The 23,004-nt window shown below is 34.3% G+C and overlaps 1 protein-coding gene across 4 annotated transcripts in view; it reads right to left on the bottom strand.

The window, feature by feature from the left end:
* Positions 1–358: 358 nt before the first annotated feature.
* Positions 359–23,004, bottom strand: part of LOC106130105 (uncharacterized) — a 53,204-nt gene continuing 30,558 nt past the window's right edge. For 2 of the 4 annotated variants that reach the window (XM_060953260.1, XM_060953261.1), the window contains exons 3-7: positions 18,989–19,381; positions 16,564–16,785; positions 13,120–13,344; positions 2,215–3,319; positions 359–2,143 (exon numbers count right to left, since the gene is read on the bottom strand). In XM_060953260.1, the coding sequence (XP_060809243.1) occupies positions 3,127–3,319; positions 13,120–13,344; positions 16,564–16,785; positions 18,989–19,381 (1,033 nt within the window). In that variant the 3' untranslated portion in view covers positions 359–2,143; positions 2,215–3,126. The remainder of the gene's footprint in view (positions 2,144–2,214; positions 3,320–13,119; positions 13,345–16,563; positions 16,786–18,988; positions 19,382–23,004) is intronic. The other 2 variants (XM_060953263.1, XM_060953262.1) reach the window with 2 other exon arrangements.

Genomic DNA, 23,004 nt, shown 5'->3' with positions numbered 1-23,004 from the left:
ATATTCTGCCATTTTTAAATAGGATCGCGGGTTCGGCAGATCAGAGGTTAAGTTAACTAGCAATCTCCCTGTATATGACTCAAAAGCGACTTCGCTAATTAGCCTACATTGAGTCAACCGTGGTGAATGATAAAGGCGATATCCAGCTGTATTGGCCTAATGATCGAATTGAAATTCTAATAGTGACAGGTTGCTCGCCTATCGCCTACAAAAATATTCCCAAGTATATATAGTATATTTAGCCTCTTAAAAAAAGGCCTCCTCCAAAATTTCTCTTTCACATTCCAATTTTAAAGAGTAATAAAAAATGAAACGACAATATATTTTTTATTTACATGATGTTTATTAATCACCAAATTCTATTTAAGTAGTAAAACAAAAAAATAAAAACTCAATATAAAATATTTACAAGATTAATCTATCTCTACCTACAACAATTACGAGATTGACTTACAACTATGTTAAAATCTAAGAAAATTAATTAGTTGTTTAGAAAGAGAAAAACCTTTTGGATTCTTTCTAAATAGGTACCTACCTGTCCATCCATCTCAGTGCAAGAGCTATGCTATGACTTAAGATTACGGTCTGTTCACACCTTTACCAGCGGAGTTGGCATGGCATGCCACGATGTTTTTATCGCGCGATAAACTATTGCTGCCCCGTTTCACGTCATAATTAAACGCAAAATTGCAATACTAAGCAGCTTTTCTACGCCAGATTAAGTAATTTAAGATGGGAGATATCCAAAAAGGGTTGATAACTGTATCTAGTTATTGCTTACTTACAAAAGTTTACACGATGTTGATTTATATACATTTAAACAGTGACATAACACTGAGATAGGTCTTACTAAAAATCCAGTGAAATATATATTATTTTTTTAAATAAAATACGACTTATATTAGCACAACATCTAATGCTACACAATCACATTCTAGACGAATATTGTCAAAGAGGAACTTCGATTTATTATCTGTGGACTGCATTTGGCGGGCGCCGCTGTTTTGTTTGCATTTTCGACAGTTTGGCAACGGCCATTCGTTATTCAAATGTGAGGAAAATAGAGCGATTTTTTTTTAATGTTGTGTATAGGAGTAAATATTTCTGAGTGTACGCTTTCAGTGATACCGAAATAGTATTAATTAGGTATGCGGTCTGATAATATATTTTAGTAGATATATCTACTGTGATTTTTTTTGTTGTCAGTTCATTTTACCCCACCATACGCAGCCTCCAGTAATATTTATAGTTAAATCTAGATAATTATTACAATGAAGATATGTTTATAAATAAAAGTGTTCAGACTTACATTACATGTAGATAGATATTCATCATTAGTTAAACATCTTTCATTCATAATTATTTATAAAAGTTTTCAATTTCAATTATGTAAGTAGTAAATTTTAATTGGGAGTGACACAAATATAAGTCTGAACACGTTACATATATTATATTACTTAATTAAAATTATATTAATAATATGTATTCTAAGTACACTCATAATTTAGTAGAATTATTTAATTTAGTAAGTATCTTATAAAAATATTTGCAATTTAAGCAGTAACGAAATAAATTATAGGTAACTGATTTGTCAAAATGCATTATAGACATAAATTATCTATTATTATTGCTTCTTTTTCTTATTCTACTTAATCTCTAATTATACATAAATAAATAAAAAAATACATTACACTTGGCTTTACATGAATTTTGTTGTTAAATTTAAAGAATTTGATATAATCCAGGCAAATGCCAAATAAAAATTACGGCGAAGGCATTGAAATTGGAGGAAAGATTCCGTTCTTATTCCCATTTTTATGGGTATTATTTATGAAAAAAAAAAATATAAAGGTGAAGATTAAAAACGAAACTCTTTCCTTTTTTATTTGATTTTAGGGCTGATATTGAAAATGCCTTACCTACACGCGACAGCATTGTTGAAAAAGATACTTAAATTTATTGATACTTTAGAAATTTGATTTCCTAACTTAAATGTTATGGCAAGTTTAAAAGAAACAAAGTGCTTATATTATGTTTGAGATTATTTTCATAGGTATTGATTATTATTGTAGACGTCAAGAGTAGGGGTAGAAAATATATGGAAAGAAGAACATACTTACATACTTTTTACTAGTAATATTTGCTCCTGCTTATACATACATACATACATACATAAAATCACGCCTCTTTCCCGGAGGGGTAGGCAGAGACTACCTCCTGCTTATATTGTTTAACAATATGTTGATATTATATTGTTTAACAATATCAATTAGAGGTATATTTTTTAACCCACAACTGATTTTTTTCATTGATTTTGAGCGCGAAAAAGAAATTAAGATGGCGTCCATAGCTGGCTGTACAAATCTACCCCGGTGTGGGACCACACAATTTCATGTCCAAGATAGTTAATTGGAGTAGAAAATACCGACTTAATACTTCAGTACCTTTAAGTTGATAGCTTCTTTCTTACCGATGAATAATATAATATTATTTATAGATTTTGTGCAAATGTTATTTGTTCTTGATATTATTTTCAATATCAACTTTTTTTGAAAATAATTTTAAATATCCACTACTTAACACCGACTACGACATATTATAATGTTGGAAAACGTGTTACTATTAATTAACGAACAGTGGTTAAGATCAGACGAGAACACTTACAACCGTTTAAACCCGTTACAGAAATTGGGTTGAAGTTGGGATTTTTAGAAGATTCCCAGAAAGTTGTGAGCAGTATACTTTAGCACAGCTATATCACAAGATTCGAGATTTATTATAAGTAGAGTTAAAATAAATAAGAATTAATAAAAGAAAATTGAAAAATAATTAAGTATGTTGAGCATAATAGGCTGCTAGCTGCTTTTCACGTTTGATAATAATAGTTTATTCATGAAACTTTGGCATATGTCTTCCTACTCTCTCTAACAACAAGGTAAACGAAAAAGATAGAAGAGAGAAGTTTAGACATGCCTTGTGACCACCAAACACGTCACCGGAGGTTTCTTCAGGTCACTTGATCTGTTCCCAAAAGTAATCCATCAATCTATTATTTTAATAACGTAGCATATTTGGTAGTTCGATAAAAAAGCGCGCGTAAAAACTGCCAACCTAACAACATAAACTTCAATATGGAAGATTGTCCCTCAAGAATGCTTGCTTGGTGAACCCCCTCCTTAGACATTTCCCCCACCACGATCTTTTCGTGCACACTTTAACTGGTTTCAGCACGAAGCATTTAGTTTGGACTACGTTGAAGAATAACTTTCCGACCATGTTGGAAACTGACGTGTCTGCGAGCTTCAGGCAGGCGCGGAATCTGAAAGAAATATTTTAAAAGTATTAATATTACAGGAATTTGTCGAGGAAGGAAGGGCCTTGACACACGTTTATACGTGTCCCTTTAGAATTAAACCCTACGGCTAATAAAAAAAAGTACACGAAGAATTGGGACACGTGATGGGATAATTGCTCGAAAACCGTGTGTCAGTTCCTAAAACAAATTAAAAAAAAAGATACAAGAATTAAAACCATTTCCATTTCTAAATACTGTCAAAATGTAATTAGGATGATAAAAAAAAATAACATTATATGAAAAAAAGAATGTGTTAATAATAAGTAGGTAACCCAAATTCAAAAATGTTTTAAATATGAACCTAGTTTTTATACAACTTAGATTTCGCTTCCATTTGCAAATGATATTGGAGTTATGACGAAATTTGTTGTTATTTTTTGGTTTCTACACAGCTTGAAAAAATACAAAAATAAAATTGCTATTTCATCAACTCCGGATCCCCGTGGAATGCCTATGCTAATGGGTAATTTGAAATATTCATTCTTGCAAGCCGTTAAAGCGCATCAAGCATACTTAGAAGAATTACAGGCACAAATACATAAAAAACTGAACATCACAGTAATAAAAACAAAACATGCATATTTTTGTGTACAGACAGAAGCATATAAATAAGACCATTTAAAAGAGACAAGGTTTACAAATGTACCTACCTCCGAATTGTTCTAATCATAAAGAAATTTAACAAGACATCGGATTATTAGACCAAAATATAAGTATAGATTTCAATATGGCGTATAATAATATAATCTCGGTGGGACGTAAAAATAACAATTTTAATATCGTCGTGTGACCGTCATAAAAATGCATTTATTACCACCTCCAAATCTAATACTATCCACTATTCAGCACAGTCATTTATTAATCATCAGTGTTATCTTTTTGGCAACATGGTCAAATACAATCCAAGAAAATATTAAAAAAGATGCTTGTAAAAACTTTTAAAAATATACCTAGATTAAAACTTTCAAATTACGTCTCTGGAGGCTTAAATAGTATTGGAATTCAAATAATATAACTTTCGCTACTTAATTTTTAAAACCTCCAAATAAAAAGGTAATTCAGACATTTCCGTACAAATAAAATAAAAATGGCGGCGCTGCATAATGGCGCGAACGCCGCCGTCAATACTCAACTGTCAGATGCAGCCTCCGTAGCAACGGTCGAGGGTGCTTATGGGTGCATCTATAAAATAATACCTCATAAACTATATGTGCCAAGAGCCAAAGTTTTCGAATGCAGTTTACGTATCTCCAGATATTTTAACGCATTGTCTTTTTCCAACAAGAAAGTGTCTTCTTATCTCGTAGTCTATTTTTAAAAGGATACCAAAGTTAAATGGCAGTTGTTACGACTAAAGGAGATTATTTAAAGGGATTATTTTAAGCTTTCCCATATGCTCAAGTTTTCATACAAAGTACTCTCGTTTTAAATTCCCAATGATTATTAGATACATTGTACTTCGATTTTATTTATGCAAAGATATAAATTATATACACATACATATACAGCTATATCATAATGAATGGTATTATTACTATGTTAAATACTTTAAAAAAATATGATCATTAAGTAATAATACACACGGCTTTACATTTATAATTTTCAAAATTGTATATAAATAAAAAGAAATCGTTTTACCAACATTAGAAGTAACCCAGAAGTATCCATAACTAATGTATCTAAAAAAAATCAATATGTCGCCGTTTTCCCGCCATTTACGACAAGTTATAAAATGATGACTGCAGACGGCGCCGGTACTAAAAATATGATCAGTCAGTCAGTTATTAAAATATTAAAGTGTGTGAATAAGGTCTAATATTAAAGTGTGTGAATTGGTCATAAAACGGTCAGCAATTTTTGCATTTCGCTGTTAGTTCTCTTTCCTGGAATGGCAGATTTTATTTATCAAAAGTACAGTCAACTGCAGAGAAAATTGCGCCTCCTTTCGATTTGATTTATCTATACTAATATTATAGAGCTGAAGAGTTTGTTTGTTTGTTTGAACGCGCTAATTTCAGGACCCACTGGTTCGAATTTGAAAAATTATTTTTGTGTTGAATAGACCATTTATCGGGGAAGGCTATATAACATCACGCTGCAACTATTAGAAGCGAAGAAATAATGGAGAATGTGAAAAAAATCGGGGACAATTATTCTTCCTTGAGGGTTTCAATGATGCCCAACATTCCACGCGGACGAAGTCACGGGCACAGCTAGTTGTCAAATAAGGGGTCATGCATTTATTCTTTGCCGTTGACCGTACATTCAAACCGCTTGAAGGCCGATGCTCTAAACAGTAAAATACAACTAAGTATATGCCAAAACAGGACGACAGTAAGACATTTATCCTTGTAGACCATCTGATCTGGAGCAAACAAATCTTGTCTAGGTCATCACATGGTAGAATCGTTTCGTACATACATACATATAATAATTACGTCTATATCCCTTGCGGGGTAGACAGAGCCAACAATCTTGAAAAGACTGAGACTTTTAGCTGTTTGTTTTTATGATAGAATTGAGATTCTAATAGTGACTGGTTGCTAGCCTATCGTCTAACCAAAGAAGAATCCAAAGTTTATAAGCCTATCCCTTAGTCGCCTTTTAGGACATCCATGGGAAAGAGATGGAGTGGTCCTAAGTATTCTTTATTCTACCGGTTATTTAAGTTTACATATTCTGCATTCACCGATATAATTACCATCCATCCATCCAATCGTATCGTGTAAGACAAAAAAAATCCTATCCTACAAAAGCAATGTCCGACAAAAGGTAGGTACTTTATAGTGTGGGTAGCAAAACCTTTTGGTTGGTGAATTTTTAAGGTCCGTGGGAGAAAGCGGCGTGGCCCGGGCGCGCCGGATTAGAACAAGCTGACAAAGCTTTACTTATTTCGCACTTAACGAGCCCTTAGTAGAGGTTTTGCTCTTTGTATGCACTCAACTTGGGAATAGAGGAGCACGGTACGGAGACCACGTATGTTTGTTTATAGTAAGTACAGTAGATAATAATTAAAAAAAAAAAGAAATACAACGAATAATCGCATAGATTCTGATTGAGCTAGTCAAAAATTGAACACGAGAGTCGTGTAATGGGATGTTAACTCAACGATAAATAACTATATCGTAAATAACACAAAACTAATGTGATACTGAAAACGCTGAAAGGCCGCTTAAACGTCTTGTATATAGATATCTGTCTTGCAATGGCAATGAAAAGAAACTATGAAACTGTATGCCAGCGGCTTCTTTATACCCTTGAAGATTTTAAAGTTAATCAAGGGAGAGGTGCCGTGTGGTTCCCGGCACCAATAAAAAAAGAATAGGATCATTCCATCTCGTTCCCATGGATGTCATAAAAGGCGACTAAGGGATAGGCTTATAAACTTGGGATTCTTCTTTTAGGCGATAGGCTAGCAACCTGTCACTATTTGAATTTCAATTCTATCGTTAAGCCAAACAGCTGAACGTGGCATAACAGTTTATTCAGAACTGTTGGCTCTGTCTACCCCGCAAGGGATATAGACGTGATTATATGTATGCATGTATGTATCAAGGAAAAGGCGGGTTTCGGATTATTATTTTAAACGATGTAATGATTCAGATACTGATAAGTTGCTATTGTCATTATCTGAATCCTAATTTAACCCGCTGACCAGGGTTTTTGGAGTCTCTTCAAGAATATTGGCTTTGTCTAACCCGTTAGAAAACAAGCGAGTTACATGGATGTTAATGAAAAATTATATTCTGCCTAGCTTTTTTTATTTTATGAATTCACTCGTGAAATAAACTTGTTATAAATAAAGTATTAGGCTCTGTACACGAAGCTGCTCTGTGCGGATTCCGCCGCGGACTCACACTCGCCCGCTTCATTTGGCAAAGTTCTGGTCAAGCTGTCGTAGGGACACGACACTCAAGGGCTGTTTATCGATGTCGATGTATTTTTTTTTTGTTAAGTAAGGATAGTTAGATTGACAACCGATGCTAAAACAGCGACGGAAACATTGTGAAACCTGAACGTACTGGATGTGCAGGTTTCCTGGATCTATATTATCCAAGCAAGGACTTAAATGGGAGTCATTTCATGACTTTTCATCTCCAAGACGCAGAGGAGGTTAATCTTTGGTCCACGGCTTCTCTAGAACCGGTGGCCAGTGATTTAGCGATAACTGTTGTGTTTTAGTTTTAGCTCTGCGTTATGCATTGAAAACCTTTTTTAAAAAATAAGTAAATTATCAGAAAATAAAACAATAACTTCATTCAATGTTAAAGAGTTGTCTGGTGATTTTGATGGTAATTTTCTTCCATATACCTGAATATTTCAGTACATTTTTAAGTAGGCTGAACGGCAAACAATAAGACGAGATTGACTTAAAATAAAAAACCTATTATCCAGGTCAAACAAAAATATACCAGCTATCGATATAATTATCGAAGATTGATCACATCACTAAATCACCCGCGTAAGCCGTAAGTGGCTTAGTTACAGTACAAGTGCCGTCAAATGCCGACCAATACAATACGGGTCTTAGAACAAAAGTGGGATCAAAAATACCCCCAAAGAATTAACGACTGAGTGGATGAGGTTTTTCTTTTGTTTTTTCTACCTCGTTACTACCAGCCAGTGCCCGTATTTGGCGAAACTTAAAATTGTGGTCGCCGTTAGTTTCCAAAAGTTGAAAATGGAACAGTTAGGTATTGAATTACGCCATTTTCTTTTTGTGGCCTGTGTTTCCCGTCGAGTCAACTCTTTTAACTTTCATTTTATTAGGATATCAAATACCATTGACGTGTATGCAACCATCATTTTTTTTAATTAATTATATGGTCATCGTAGCGTATTCCCGATAGTAGAAAACATTGTGAGGAAATCAGCACATTCAGATAACTTACCATCTGCTTTATGCATAAGTAGGATTAGAAGGAAATATTTCTCAAATTTGATCTTGACCCTAAAGCTATTCCTCAGTTAAAACCTATGCACAGCAACGGAAACTAATGACGTTAACTAAAATAGCTCCTTATATTTATATTCAACATTTATGCTGCGTTAAATTACTGCCATTAATATCTATTCCTTTGCAGTCAGAAAATACTTATCATATGCGTATGCGTGCGCGCACCTGCTTAACCTAGGTTTCGGCCTATAAGCATAGGTTCTGCTGAGTTAATTTCGCGGTGGGACTATTTTTCCTATAATTATATTTAGTTATCAGAGAAAATACTTGCCGTAGGTATACTTTCACTTAGTACCTATAGAGTTACCAAAGACCTAGACGCAGAGACTTATTAAAAATATGTGTATATAGTGTGTTTGCTTGTCCATTTTTCACGTCAAAACCACTTAACCGCGATCCCATGAAATTTTACATAGGCGGAATACGGAAAAAGACATACCTAGTGTACTTTTTGCGAGGGCAGAACCGGGCGAAAGCTAAAATTGACATAAACAAAAGGAGAGATTAAATCAACGCATATTCTTTTTTGTTTTCGTTAACTGGCCATTTAGACAAGTTGACAGGCGCCGCCATTTTCAGCCGAAGACGTTCGAATTTCGAAATTTTCGGTTGAGTAAGCAGTTAATGACGCGGAAACAGGACATACAGGTGTCTGCGTGTTCCTTTTTTTTCAGCAATCGATTTGAAAAAATAAATGTATTATTCATGTTTTAAATATTTCACGACAATTAATTAAAAAAGTGAAGTTAACGAAATGATAATTACTTTAAAAGGCATATTTATTTTGTTAATGTAGGTAGGTATGCAATCCTAAAATATTACTGGTTATAATTTCAAAAACTAATTTCAAACACTTGTACATAAAATTAAGTAAACTAAATAAACTACTTTAAAAATTGGCGCCAAACAACTGTCACTGTCAAAAGGCGCCGTCTTGTCTAACATTACGTTCCGTTATCGGCACGCTTCGCGGGCTTTATAATGTGTGAATAATGCGAATGGGAGCTAAATACGCCTTGTGACAAAACATAAATTATGACTAGGGGAGAAAGGTAACCATTGTCGTCGAGATAACTATTTTCTTGTTTATCCGGGTGGAAAGGTCTTTTTGTAGTTTATCAACAATGGAAACGTAGAGGTATTAGTTAGATGTAAGGAGGTAGACGATTTAATCGGACAGTTTTTGCTGTTATCGACACTAATATTTTTTGTGTCGCGTGGTTCCCGGCACCAATACAAAAAGAATATGACCACTCCATCCGTTACCCATGGATGTCGTAAAAGGTGACTAAGGGCCTTATAAACTTGGGATTCTTTTTTTAGGCTTAGTTAATTAAAATGAATTCAAATATCAGTTTGCTAGCCCATCGCTTACAAGAATACCAAGTTATTTAACCTTTCCCATTTACTTATTTGTATTTTACATACATTACGTCTTTGTCCCTTACGTGGAAGACAGAGCCAATACTCGAAAGCCATTGTCACTGCGGACCATCAACTTTATTTTCATCTGTTTAATCCTAAACTAACTAAAACATCCGACCGATTGATTGAACATTTCTTTCAACCTGATTTGAGCAGTTAAAATGCAATCGGGAAGACGCTTTGGAAATGGAGAAAGAGAGATGTATCTAGAAGGAAAAAAAGAACCCTATGTTTTTTCGTCGTTTGTGAAGTTGACGTTGTTGAAGAAAATGCTGCAGTGCAGTTTGTTACCGCTTCTTCTGCACTAACGCCTTGGAAGCGGCAGTAAACTAAGTTTTAAGTAATTTATTTGACGTCAACCAATGTTGTGAAACCAAAAGTTTTGACAATTATTAAGCGATATGAAGTATCCTATAATAATGAATAAAAAATTTGAATTTAAATTTACCGTACTCTTTACTAAATTGCAAAATTTCATGAAGATCTGTTTAGTGGTTTTGTCAAGGAAGATGGACAAACAAACACCTTTATTAATATTCGTATATATATGGATAATCACGCGGCCGAACCTGAGGGCCAAGCATAGAAAACCAACTAAGTAGAAATAGTACTTCAAAAAAACAAAATAAAAAAAATACCCGTAGGTATTGCTTGAGTTATCAAAAAAGCGGACCTATCGAATCGACCGATCTTATTCGATCGTGTTCCACTGATATTGCCCCGGCCATTATTAGGGAATAAAAAACTGGCCAAGTGCGTGTCGGGCCGCACACTATGTATCTAAGTAGCGTATAATTACGATGTACAAATTTATTCATTACAGAGCCAACAATCTTGAATGGAAGTGACACTCAAATAGTGACAGGTTGCTAGCCCATCACCTTGAAGAAGAATCATACATGCATACATAAAATCACGTCTATATCCCTTGCGGGGTAGACAGAGCCAACAGTCTGGAAAAGACTGAATGGCCACTTTCAGCTATTTGGCTTAATTATAGAATTGAGATTCAAATAGTGACTGGTTGCTAGCCCGTCGCCTAAAAAAGAATCCCAAGTTTGTAAGCCTATCCCTTTGTCGCCTTTTACGACATCCATGGGAAAGAGATGGAATGGTCCTATTCTTTTTTGTATTGGTGCCGGGTACCACACGGCACTTAAAGAAGAATCCTTAATTTATAAGCCTGACGGACATGAAAGAACTAGGTACTTATATACGTTTTTTGTTACTACGGGACCCTGAAACATTTTTTTTCCTTCAATTGGAGCTATAAACACTTTATTAAGATATCCATTGATATGTTTTTAAGGGCATTTATTGGGTTTTATCATATTGGATATCTTTTAACTCAAATTATAGGTTGTTATTTGACAATGCAAACCTTTTAAAACAATAAACGGGACGACTGTATTTAAAATGAGGGGTTGGTTACTAGTGGCATCAAAATGCAAGTAAACTCGGAAACTCCAGAAAAAGAAACAATTAATACTTATTTGATTTGTGAAAACGATGATATACATATCTATATATATATTATATACATTTATATTATACGAGTATATACCTACTTATTTAAATCAATCATCATCGTTTTCCCGACATTAGTCCCAGATATGTCCTCATCTTTCTGGAGAAGAACCCGAGTTGGCGCCTTTGAGGATGATTCTGGATTGGCCTAGTTAGGTTTTACACGAATATTTTTTTCATTTATTTATGTATGTCAATACATTTACCGAAATGATTAATCTACATATAATGGGAACACGGAAAAAAGTTTTTTTTTCAATTCATAATGCCGTTAATGTAAGGTACATTATTAAAAATATACTTTTCGCTGTCTCAATTTTATTTTTATCTGCTGAAGATAATAGTTAAAGAGATGTCTCCACCTAAACAAACAGACAGTGCGGCGATGCTTGTAATTTATGAGCACCAATTAGGACGATACCATCCAGGTTTTATGTGATTGTTATAAGAAATCAGTGGAGATGGTATTGAACTTTTTTTTTTAATTTATTTCTTTCTAAAATACTTGTTCTTTTTTAAAATAGTAATTAGGTAATAACTAATTAAGATACTTATTGATTACAAACAAAGCCTACAAAAGAAAAAAATATTTATTTCAGGTTTCAGAGGAGCTTTCAGGATAACGTATTTCTGAATAGAACTCTCAATTAGGATCAAAGAGATAAAGAAGAGAGAGAAAAATGGACCTAATAAATATAAACTCCCTCCATTATTCATATTTCAAAGGATATTGTTGCTCTATGGATTTCTTTGTTCAAAAATCTTTCGACAACATCGAGGTGGCGGCCTTTTTTTCTTTTTTTTACTTTGATTTCATTTATAACTCATTTATTTTTTTATTACGCCTACCCTAGCGGCCAGGAAATGGTTGAACAGTTAATATGTTATGGTAATTATTTGGAGACATTTCAACTGTTGTGATAGGTCATTATAAATTTTTTTTTTTAATTTTTTAATCAAGTAAGTACATAGTTTACTAATATACCTACTGTAAATTTTAATCAGAAATATGTAAGTAAGTGTACTTATTTTAATAAACACTTCAATTTTAACAATGCTTTCCTACATCTGAACGATAAAATAGAACAAAAAGACATTACAATAACATAAATGGCATAGACACAAAAACAAAAGACTGAACAGACATACAAACGCAAACGAAATAGGTAGGTAGGTATTAAAAGCACACGGTACAATAGAATGACACTAACGAACATTCCACAAACAAACGACACAAAAACATAATATACATAGTATATATATAGTACCTAATATTTTAAATAACCACCGCAGAAGTACAATACAAACTAACTGGAAGTCATACTCCTAAATTTCTGAATGGAGAAATTACCTGGAACATAGACGTCGAATGACCTTTTTTTTATTTTTGCGTCCCATCTAGGTAAGTAGAATAAGATAATAAATAAGGTTTTCAACATTTTCCTTAAATTTCATAAATTCATTTTTGACGTGACAACGTCTTATAATTCGATTGAGCCGGCTGCACGCACGAAAAAACATGACTCATGCGGCGTTACCTCGCTCTGAGTCGTTCCGTGTAAGGCTTGAAGAGCAAGCGAGAGCGCGGAACGAGCGACAAAGAGGCACAATCGGCCTTCGCGTTCGGCAGCGTATACCTCCATCTCTATATACATACAAATCTATTAAACAAATGAAATTAAAATTTAACCTACCATTCCATCAGTATTCTCTTAAGACGTTGTCACGTTCAACAATCGTAAGTAAACCGACTTTACAGACATCCGATTTTATTTTCATTACCTGATTCTCAAAATGTGAGTATTGGCTTCCAGTTAGTTACTAAACTTCCGTTCCGTTCTGCCATGACACTAACCTCTCGTCGCACCGGCAATGCATCAACGTGTTCACTCTCCAGTTGTATATTCCATACTTCTTCTCCATGCCGCCAATCCAGAAGGGACACCTCAGGTCGTGGACCCTGCAGCACCTATCCGTCCTAGTGTACCCTCCCAGTTGGGAGTAGCGTGTAGCTGAGAAACCTTTCCCGCACCATTTTGTGCCGGGCACCCTCAGAATCTCCATGGCGTCACGTTTCGGCCTGTCAAAGAGGTTTGGCGTTGATTTCGCGCCAAATGGGATAACCTCTTTCGTTCTCATTTTAAATCCTAACGTTCCATTATACCAATTTAAATGTATTCCTTTTTGAATGTGCATTTAGCTAAAATTTGTGTCTATTTTTGATTTTTTACTAGTGATTAAAAATAAGTTATCTATTAATGATTATTAACTGTACAATACTTAAATAAAAATTCAGATGTCAATTGACAGAAGTAATTGGAAAAACTAACATACTGTGCCGACCCCACGTAAAGAGTGGGAAAAGGTAGCGACGAAGAAGCAGAAGAATACTTAAATAAAAATATCGCGCTTTCTTGAATGTATTATAATTTTTTTTATTTAACCCTATGTTACTTTCAACAAACCTTTTACAATTCTATGATCTTTGCTATAATATCTAAGCTTTATTTTTAAATATATAGGTAATTGGATATTGATTATTTAAAACAGAAAATTGACTGAAAAAGAAAGAAAGCTGGTTTATTTATTTTTATTTAATGTTTTATCATTTTAACAAAACAACAGGCAAAGAAAACTGTTACAATTTAATGTCAACATACTCTGCCCACGCGGACCACCAGCATTTTACTAATAAAATAATAATAATTGGAATTCCGTGTGTAAATCCGTCATAGGAAGACACGAAGAGCGCCATAAAATTGTTAGGTTGGTAACACCGCTCGTCAATGGACCATAGATCACCAGCGGTTTATGATGGCCATAGTACTAGTGACACTTACTTGCACAAGGAGCAACGAATGTCGAAACACATTGAGAAAAAAAAGAATAACTATGTGCTGCCTGGCACGAAGTTAGAGAAAAATTAAAATTACTCTTTATTAAAATCGTTCAGCCACAGGAATGAAGTCCCGGGCTTTAGCTAGTTATGATTAAATTTGTTAATGGCCCTAAACGACCTCCAATAAATGGGCCGTTTAGTTTTATATCTCCTTTATTTCTGACGTTTCAACAGGACTGGACAGGACTATAAACATCACGGTATATGACCATAATAAGGAGGTAAGATGTTGTTCCCTTTACGACGAAATTAACTTCCGCCCGCGGCATCGCTCGCAAGTAAATTGTAGCCTTTGTGTTATCTTGATGTCTGAGCTATGTTAAAAGTTTTATCCAAATTCGTTGCGTAATTTTCGCGTGAAAGAGTAAACACATAATAAGTAATCACGAATATTTGCATTTTTATAATTCTACCAGTCAATTTAGGGCGAAAATATATTTTTTGAATGTATGTATGTAAGTATGTTTGTAACGCGATAACTTTCAAATCGTAGGTCTGATTTTGATGATATTTAAAATGTATGTAGGATCTGTCAATAGAATTTTTAGGTTTGTAGGGCATTCAAAATCGGTGAAGTAGTTTTTAAGTTATTCACAATTTCGTAAAAAAATAAAAGTGCTTGTATATTTTTCTGCCTTGGCCATCCTTCTGTTGAAAGAGCCAATGGGAACGTATAATAATATATTAGCTTAAGAGCGTTAACGGCTAATTTTATAATAGCTCTTTTTCTAGGAATGTTCTAATTAATGTAAGTAATAATATTATATATGTGTATCTAATCTTTTCCTGAGTTATTTTCTGATGTCTGTCAATCGACAATTGAAATTTTGTATGGAAATGTGTGTTTGTTAGATACTCTATGACGCAAAAACTACTGAGCGAATTTTCATAAAACTTTGCAGTAACATAGCTTAGACATTGGAATAAAATTATAAGTGAAATTTCAAAGAGACCTAAGGGCAGACGAAGTGTTATGCTATATGATATGAACGACCGAAAGTTTACTTAGACTAAAATTATGTGACCAAAATACCTATGTATCCAATTTTGAAAATAAATATTTTCTCTTATATTCTGCACAATAAATTTCATTTTTATAGCTTTAGTAATTGTTGAGAAAATAGGTACACATTGAAACAAGAATCTTAATGCGTCACCTTTTATGGTACCTATACCTAAATAAAAATAAATTGAATTACGTTTGTGATCATCATGATTTTCTCGTGACTTAGGCCACTTTGGAAAAAAAACATAATATGTTTAAAATTCAAAGATATGAATTGTTTATTGCAATGTAGAAAATAACCTATAAGTAGGTGCATTATTACAAATTGATGGAAAATTGATGTTACATGATAAATACAATGATTGACGTCAAACAATATGGAAATCCACGTACCTAAAGACTGCTCTTGAGATTTTTACATCGATGTTTCAAATTATAGATTTTTAGCTTACAGCGTACAGCTGAGTCTTCTAGCACATAAATGGAAGCCTTTTGACCAAATCCCTAGCCAATCCTATACCCTAACCTTTTTTTTCTTGAAATTTAAACAAAGACAGGTGTTCATACATAGGTTACTTACTCTTGTTTTTCACGTTCCCATCAAAGTTTATACTGTCAACCTAACAAACAAAATTACAAGCACGCCCATTACCTCTATAAACTACCGACACTCAAATTATTGACACCACCCGAAATCACACTGCATTTCAACAAAAATATTTACAGAAACCGAAATTAGATTGGTTTTAATTTGCTATGTTTTTGGATTATATCTATTTTGTGTGTGTGTAAAGTGCCTTGCTGTAGCTCGATATTTAAATTCAAAAATTTGAATTTGGAATAAGAACTACACCGCGAGGCAAAGAAATCTGTTCACCGTGAAAAAGCGTGTGACAAATGATAAATTTGAATCGTGACTCAGTTTGTGAAGCGTTGCACTAGATGGCGTGTTATTTTGTGATGTAAGATGACTTTTTGATTTATAATTGACCTCCCAAGTACGTAGTATTCACGCGTCTAATCGAATTATCTCGCTTTTTGTAATAAGGGAACGAAGGCGAATTTCGAAGCGGACCCCAAAATACGAGAGTGTATACAGAATAGACGTTTCGGAAACATTTGATTTGAAAAATAAATAAATAAAGCAAGAAACTGAAATCAATGTTAATAATCCTGGCATCAGATATTGATTCAATAATTTACTTTAGTATTTTCTTTTAAAAAATATAAAAAACCAGTGGTTGTTGGTGAAGTTTAAAAACTTTAAATTATTCTTCAAAAGCTATAATAAGCTTAAAAAAGGTAACAAATAAACTTACATCACAAAATAACATGAATGCAACCTGTGTGTGAATTGGAAAAGAAAAAAAAAAAATAAACAAAACCAAACTAACCTCCTATCGCACTTGCAGTGAGATATCGTGTACGGCCTAAAGTTGAAATATCCGAATCTTCGTCTAAAAGCGCCGATATTAACCCTGCAATTGTCGTGGGTCCTACAGCAGCGATCTTCTGTCCTATCAGCGCCGAGTTCGTGGTACTGTTCGGCAAGTTGGCCCGCCCCGCACCATTTGGTCCCGGGCACTATGAAATTCTCCCGGATTGAACGCCGCGACCTGTCACCGCAATTAGTGGGTTATGATTGAGGCTGTGTTTAGATCATTCTTTCAAAATTCGAATGTTAACCGATTAATTTCTGAAAAAGAATTTTCTATTATTTTTGATGGTCTTAAATTTTCATGTACACCTCTTTTTGAACGACGAATTTTTACTCCCTCTTTCTTCCCTTTTCAAGCGCAGCATATTGTGATTGTTTTCACCACTTTCGTCAATGCCAATTATTGCCCATAGATAATATAATAATCTACTAATAAGTAGATAATTTTTTAGGTGATATTTATTCTGTGACTGTCCTCAAGCTGCGAAATTATAACATTCGCTGGCCCCAACCGTACTATAAGTATAAATTATGATTAAATGTCTATTTTGCCACAATATACGTAGTTATACTGATTGCAAGGGTGTAGAGTTCAGTAACTAGAGGAAAATAAATGTTCTTGTAATCTACATAATTATGTGATCTAAACATAGCCTGATAAAACGTAGGAAAATAGAAGAACTGAGCCCTTTAGTAAGTTATGACAAGGATAGTAATGAGATATGAAATTAGTTTAAGGCTTAGTTACGTCGAGCATATGATTTGAATATTATGTGTTTGTTTAATAAATTAATTAATTATTGATTTGTCTTTTTGTCTGCCCACTTAGAACTACACAGTTTTTTTTTGTCCACAAAGTTATTCTTAGTTCAATTTGACGTATTGATAATTAATCAAAAACCTAGATAAAATTTACTTTACTAAGTGAGCTGGCATATCAGCGAAAATTGAATTATGGTTTTAAAGTTTACCTATAGGTGAGTGAAATATAATTATTCAGGAAGATAAAGGTATTTCAATAGATATTGTAATATCACTTATTAAATATGAATGAAAAAAAAAAACAATTATTTATAATAGATTGATTTTCTTAATTAAGCATTATTGGCTTTAGCATTTTTTAGTAGGTATTCAGTGAATAATCATACCAACCCTTGCCAGTCGTCAGCTTTGAGGCTTTTTCAGGTATTCAGAACTTCATCACTTCAGCGATGTCTACCACTGCTGGAAGAAGACGTGGTCTCCAAAACAAAGATGGAGACATAAAGTTGCTTTGGACCTCTGCGTGGCAGTAGTAAAACTATTGATATCCTATTAACTGTCAATTTTACAGACGTGGAAGAAATTTATCGGTTTTGCAAGAGCACCCCAAAATCTACCAAGTTTATTATTTTTATCGGTAGAAATGACTTGGAGAAACTATGACGATATTTTTATAGGTATCATTATTAATCGGACTTATTTGTAATTTTACTATTTAATTACCGTTAGAAGCGCTTTTTTTCAAAAGGTTTTTGTAACAGCCGCAAGACATACAACAAATACTTAAATGCTGAACGACAACCAGTTCTCTTTGCCCGTGATGAGAAAGACTTGAAAATATTATTTTTAATCACTAGACATGTTTTATATATAAAATAAAAAAATAAAAATAGCGACTTAATTTTCAGATAGCTTTTTACGAGTCTTATAATAAACAAATAGGTGTGGGTATATACAACATCATAGAATGTACAGAAAAATTGATGAACGAAAGAGGTCATTCCCGTGCCGGTGACATGTTTGAAAAACAGAAAAGACGTGCAAAAATATTGCAACTCGTGGAAATTGGTAGGTATACATTGAGAATTTTCATGCAGTCGAAGTTTTTTCGAGTATAAACAGTATGTTAATGTTATAATGTTCCTTTCAGTATTTGAACTATGTAATCCATAGACTTATTTTTTTTTTAATTACAGTGAAAATAACAAAAGTTATTTAAGCAACAATTGAGCCTACACTTTATAAATTCACATCTCTCTCTCTCTGTCTTGCTCTTCTCAAAGAACAATTTAGGTATGTAAGTGCCTTTAATAACTTTAGGAAAATATTATAAGTATAAAGATCAGAGATAAACTCTTCTTCAGGTGTTGGAAAACATTGAAAAGGAACTCATAATAAACCGTTGGGTCATGGTTTATTGGTAAAATTTTGACTTAATTAGATACCTGTCTTTCCCACTCCATGATACGATGATGATACAATACATATATTTTTCAGATAAAAAGTGAAATAAAACATACTGATAAATGAAAAAAGAAAAAATAATATTGTTCCATTCACCTTGTCCACAAGTGCACTGTATTACCTTACTTAAATCAAAATAAATAGCTAAAATTTACCTGGACAAAGAGTTCTCTGACACTTTATTTCTGTTTTCCATCATAAACCTCAACTCTTCGTGTCGTCTCAAGCAGTCCATCTTGAGTTTGTCATAATCTAGCCACGAGGCCACTTCTCTAGGCAAGGTCTCCCCATTCGTCAATAACCTAAATGTTACATTCCCAAAATGCGTATAAAACTTCTCGTCTCCACCATTTTTGTAATCTCTTTGTAACAATCTATAACTTTCTTCGTCTAAAGCTAATTTAAGTTCCTTGCGTAGAGTTTTTAAGAAGTTTCTAGTAGATTTTCCCTGAGCTACGTATTCGCAGTCCTGTATGTCGCCATTTGGAGTGTATATGACTTGGACAAGATGGCGGCCGTCAGTCAGCTGACGAAGTTTCATGCTGTGTCTGAAACAAAAAACATATTAGGTAATTTAATTTGATGATATTAGGTGCTTACTTACTTAATTTATTACAGTTTTTAAGTAATTTGATAATTGGATGTCCAAGAAAACCCTGTCTGGTCCAAGAACGTCTTCTTGGGAATTGAGAAGCCTGTGTAGGTTCTATTTTTGATTATTTCCAACCACAGCCTAAGTATTAGGTACCATTTAGACCCATGCTGCAGCTACTTTCACGGTTATATAAAACTTTTTCTCATTAATTATATCATCTGCATCACGCCCATACTATGTCAGAAGTAATTAAAGTCATAAAAACTTAATTTGTTTGTGAAACTGCATATTACTTTTAAATTAAATGTTTAACCGATTGCATTGTTTTAAACAGAGTTTGCTTCAAATAATGAGATCCGCAAATTTATTGATTGGAGTAGTGCAGCTGTATTTAAGTTAAACAAGAGAAATGCTCATCAACTTGGGATTCTTCTTTTAGGCGATGGGCTTGTAACTTCTTACTATTTGAATCTCAACTCAATCATTAAGCCATACAGCTGAACGTGGCCTTTCAGTCTTTTCATGACTGTTGGCTAATGCCAATCGGGGTAATTCGCGTAAGGCATAAAGACGTGATTTTATGTAAGTACTAGAGGCCGCCCGCGACTTCGTCCACGTGGAATCAATCCCGCGGAAACTCCGGGATAAAAAGTAGCCTATACATATGTTATTCTGGGTCTTTAGCTACCTACATACCAAATTGCGTGAAAGAGTAACAAACATCCATACTGACATACTCGCATACTTTCGCATTTATAATATTAGTAGGATATAGGACTAATGTTTGCGACACCCTTCGTTGGTCTGATGTATAAGTAGCTTTATATCAATAACAAAGTCATAATGCAAAACGCATCGGCATGCACCCCAAGACACGTAAGTATCAGTTGCAGAGCGAAAAGCAACACTTGATTCACTTAATCTGGCATGCCGTGTGCAAAACAGAACCAACAGTTTATTACAAATTCCGCTTTTAAATAAAAACATTGAAATAACTAACTTATATCCAAATATCATCGTCACTTGAAGTAAGTTCGAGGTAAGTGAAAATATAACTAGCCACCCGCTCCGGCGTCGCGCGGAGAGAATTTATAGATATAAATTTTCCTCAGAAAACCCCCTTTCTAACATTCTAAACAGGAACAAAATCACTCATCGTAAGAGCATGCGGTTAGTATTCAAAGTAATGCCGTGTGGTTCCCGGCACCAATACAAAAAAGAATAGGACCACTCCATCTCTTTCCCATGGATGTCGTAAAAGCCGACTAAGGGATAGGCTTATAAACTTGGGATTCTGCTTTTAGGCGATGGGCTAGCAACCTGTCACTATTTGAATCTCAATCCTATCTTAAAGCCAAATAGCTGAACGTGGCCTATCAGCCTTTACAAGACTGTAGGCTCTGTCTACCTCGCAAGGGATATAGACGTGATTATATGTATGTATGTAAAAATAACTTCTAATATAGTCATGACCGAGGTGGGATTCGAACCTGTGCCTTTCTGCGCATCACGCATTTTAACCGGACACCTTACCGATTCGACCACCGGCGCTCTTAATCACGTTTGGTAATTAAATGTCACAGAAATACCTACGAAATAATAAGAATAGGACCAGTCCATCTTGTTACCATGGATCTTCGTAAAAGGCGATTAAGGGATAGGCTTATAAACTTGGGATTCTTCTTTTAGGCGATGGGCTAGCAACCCGTCATTATTTGATGATTTATTGATTTATGATTATTTGATTTTCTATCGTTGAGCCAAACAGCTGAACGTGGCCTATCAGTCTTTTCAAGACTGTTGACTCTGTCTACCCCGTAAGGGATGGAGACGTGATCATATGTATGTATGTATGTAGAAATACCTACATAAAAACAAATGCGTAGGTTAGTAGGTAATTTTTAAAATACTTTACGATAGCAAAATATCTATGTCACGACTCATCAATTTAAAGACGACACTGTTCTGCATAACACCATCTTTCGACCCCTAACTTCGACCCTAGACCTCAAAAACTAATAGATATTCCCTCGGGAGTTACTTGTGTTAGGGATAATTCTCATAACACCAGGCCAATACGTGTTTACAATGCTATTAGGATAATTTTAACTGAATGGTTTAATTACTCGTATTATGAAATTCTGAAATAGCGCCGCGTGGTTCTTGGCAAATAGACAAAGGACCACTACATCTCTTTTTACGGATGTCGTAAAAGATGACTAAGGGAGCATATTAATCTAATGCAAACTTCCATACTGGCTTGGTAGAAAAGAATAACATTACGTGTGCCAACTGCTTCTTTTCCGTACATATTTTTAAGTTAATCAAGGGACGGGTTTTTAATTTAAGATTCTTCTTTTAGGCGGAGAGGAGAGTGGTGATACATAAAAACAAATATTTTTCCTTCAAAAAATTATTTTTTAATGGTATATTTTTTTAAGTTAATCTCACAGTCAGAAATACCTACTCAATGTACAGAACCCCGAGTGTAAGTTTTCATTTGTGAAAAACGCAACTAGTGCGTTTGCGTTAAGTTCCAATTTTGTATGTAAACTTGAACAGCGCCTCTAGCGGAAACTATTAGAAATAAAATGACGAGTGTATTTGTACAAACTTTTACTAATGACGATAAGTTTCTGAACGTTTCGACTGCGTTCTCATGAAAAAAAGGTAGTAAGCTCGATTAACGTGTTCGAAGCGTATTCAAATTTTAAACAAACAGTTACACTTGAGGTACAGACCAAATATTTTAATTGTTTTTTTTTTTTGTTATTACGCATAGCTATTTCAAATTCGTGTTCCGTCGTAACGTGCCTACACGGCCCGCTGTAATGAGAATTATCCCTTATTGTTAATGGCTGTTAGTTGACAGGTCCTGTTGACAAGACTCTAAAGATTTATTGGAAGCCGATCAACGGCGGAGTCGGGGCGACAAATGAAGTGGATATAACGATTTGGGTGCAATGTAGTGTTAATTCTGTGGTTTGATAATTTTTAAACCCCACGCGCAAATATATTTAGTGTTTAGGCTGGGTTCCGATTGAAAGCTATTTGTTGAGAAAGAAAGAAAGAAAGAAAAATCTTTATTTGGCGCAAAAGGTAACATTACATCTATACTACTAATATTACAAAGCTGAAGCAGTTTGAGTTTGTTTACGTTAAATGCGTAGCTTTTTGTAAATGGCGCTAACTTCACGCAGGCGAAACTGCGGATAAAAGATAGTCGCCGTAGTTATAATAAGTGAGTTAACGCCTAAATTCGCCATTTCCTTGATTTTTTTTTTCGTAAGTGATTTTCATGAAAGAGATCAATGTTTTGCATATACATTGCACATACGGGGTAGACAGAGCTAACAGTCTCCAAAAGTCAGGTCGCGTTCAGCTGTAATATTTAACTGTGGCAAATTTACATCAGAGATCACTATTAACAGAAATTACATTTTGACAAAATCTTATACCGGCAGATTTGAATGCGCATTACATCCCCTATCTAAATAAAGTGCATTTTAAACAATTAGTCTGTTGGGGTCGCCCGCTCCGCCATTCCAATCCCCCGGGAACGGCGATATAACTCTG

Source organism: Amyelois transitella, chromosome 31 (genome assembly GCF_032362555.1).
Source record: "Amyelois transitella isolate CPQ chromosome 31, ilAmyTran1.1, whole genome shotgun sequence".
Lineage (NCBI taxonomy): Eukaryota > Metazoa > Arthropoda > Insecta > Lepidoptera > Pyralidae > Amyelois > Amyelois transitella.
This window is presented reverse-complemented; position numbering and strand designations above follow the sequence as displayed.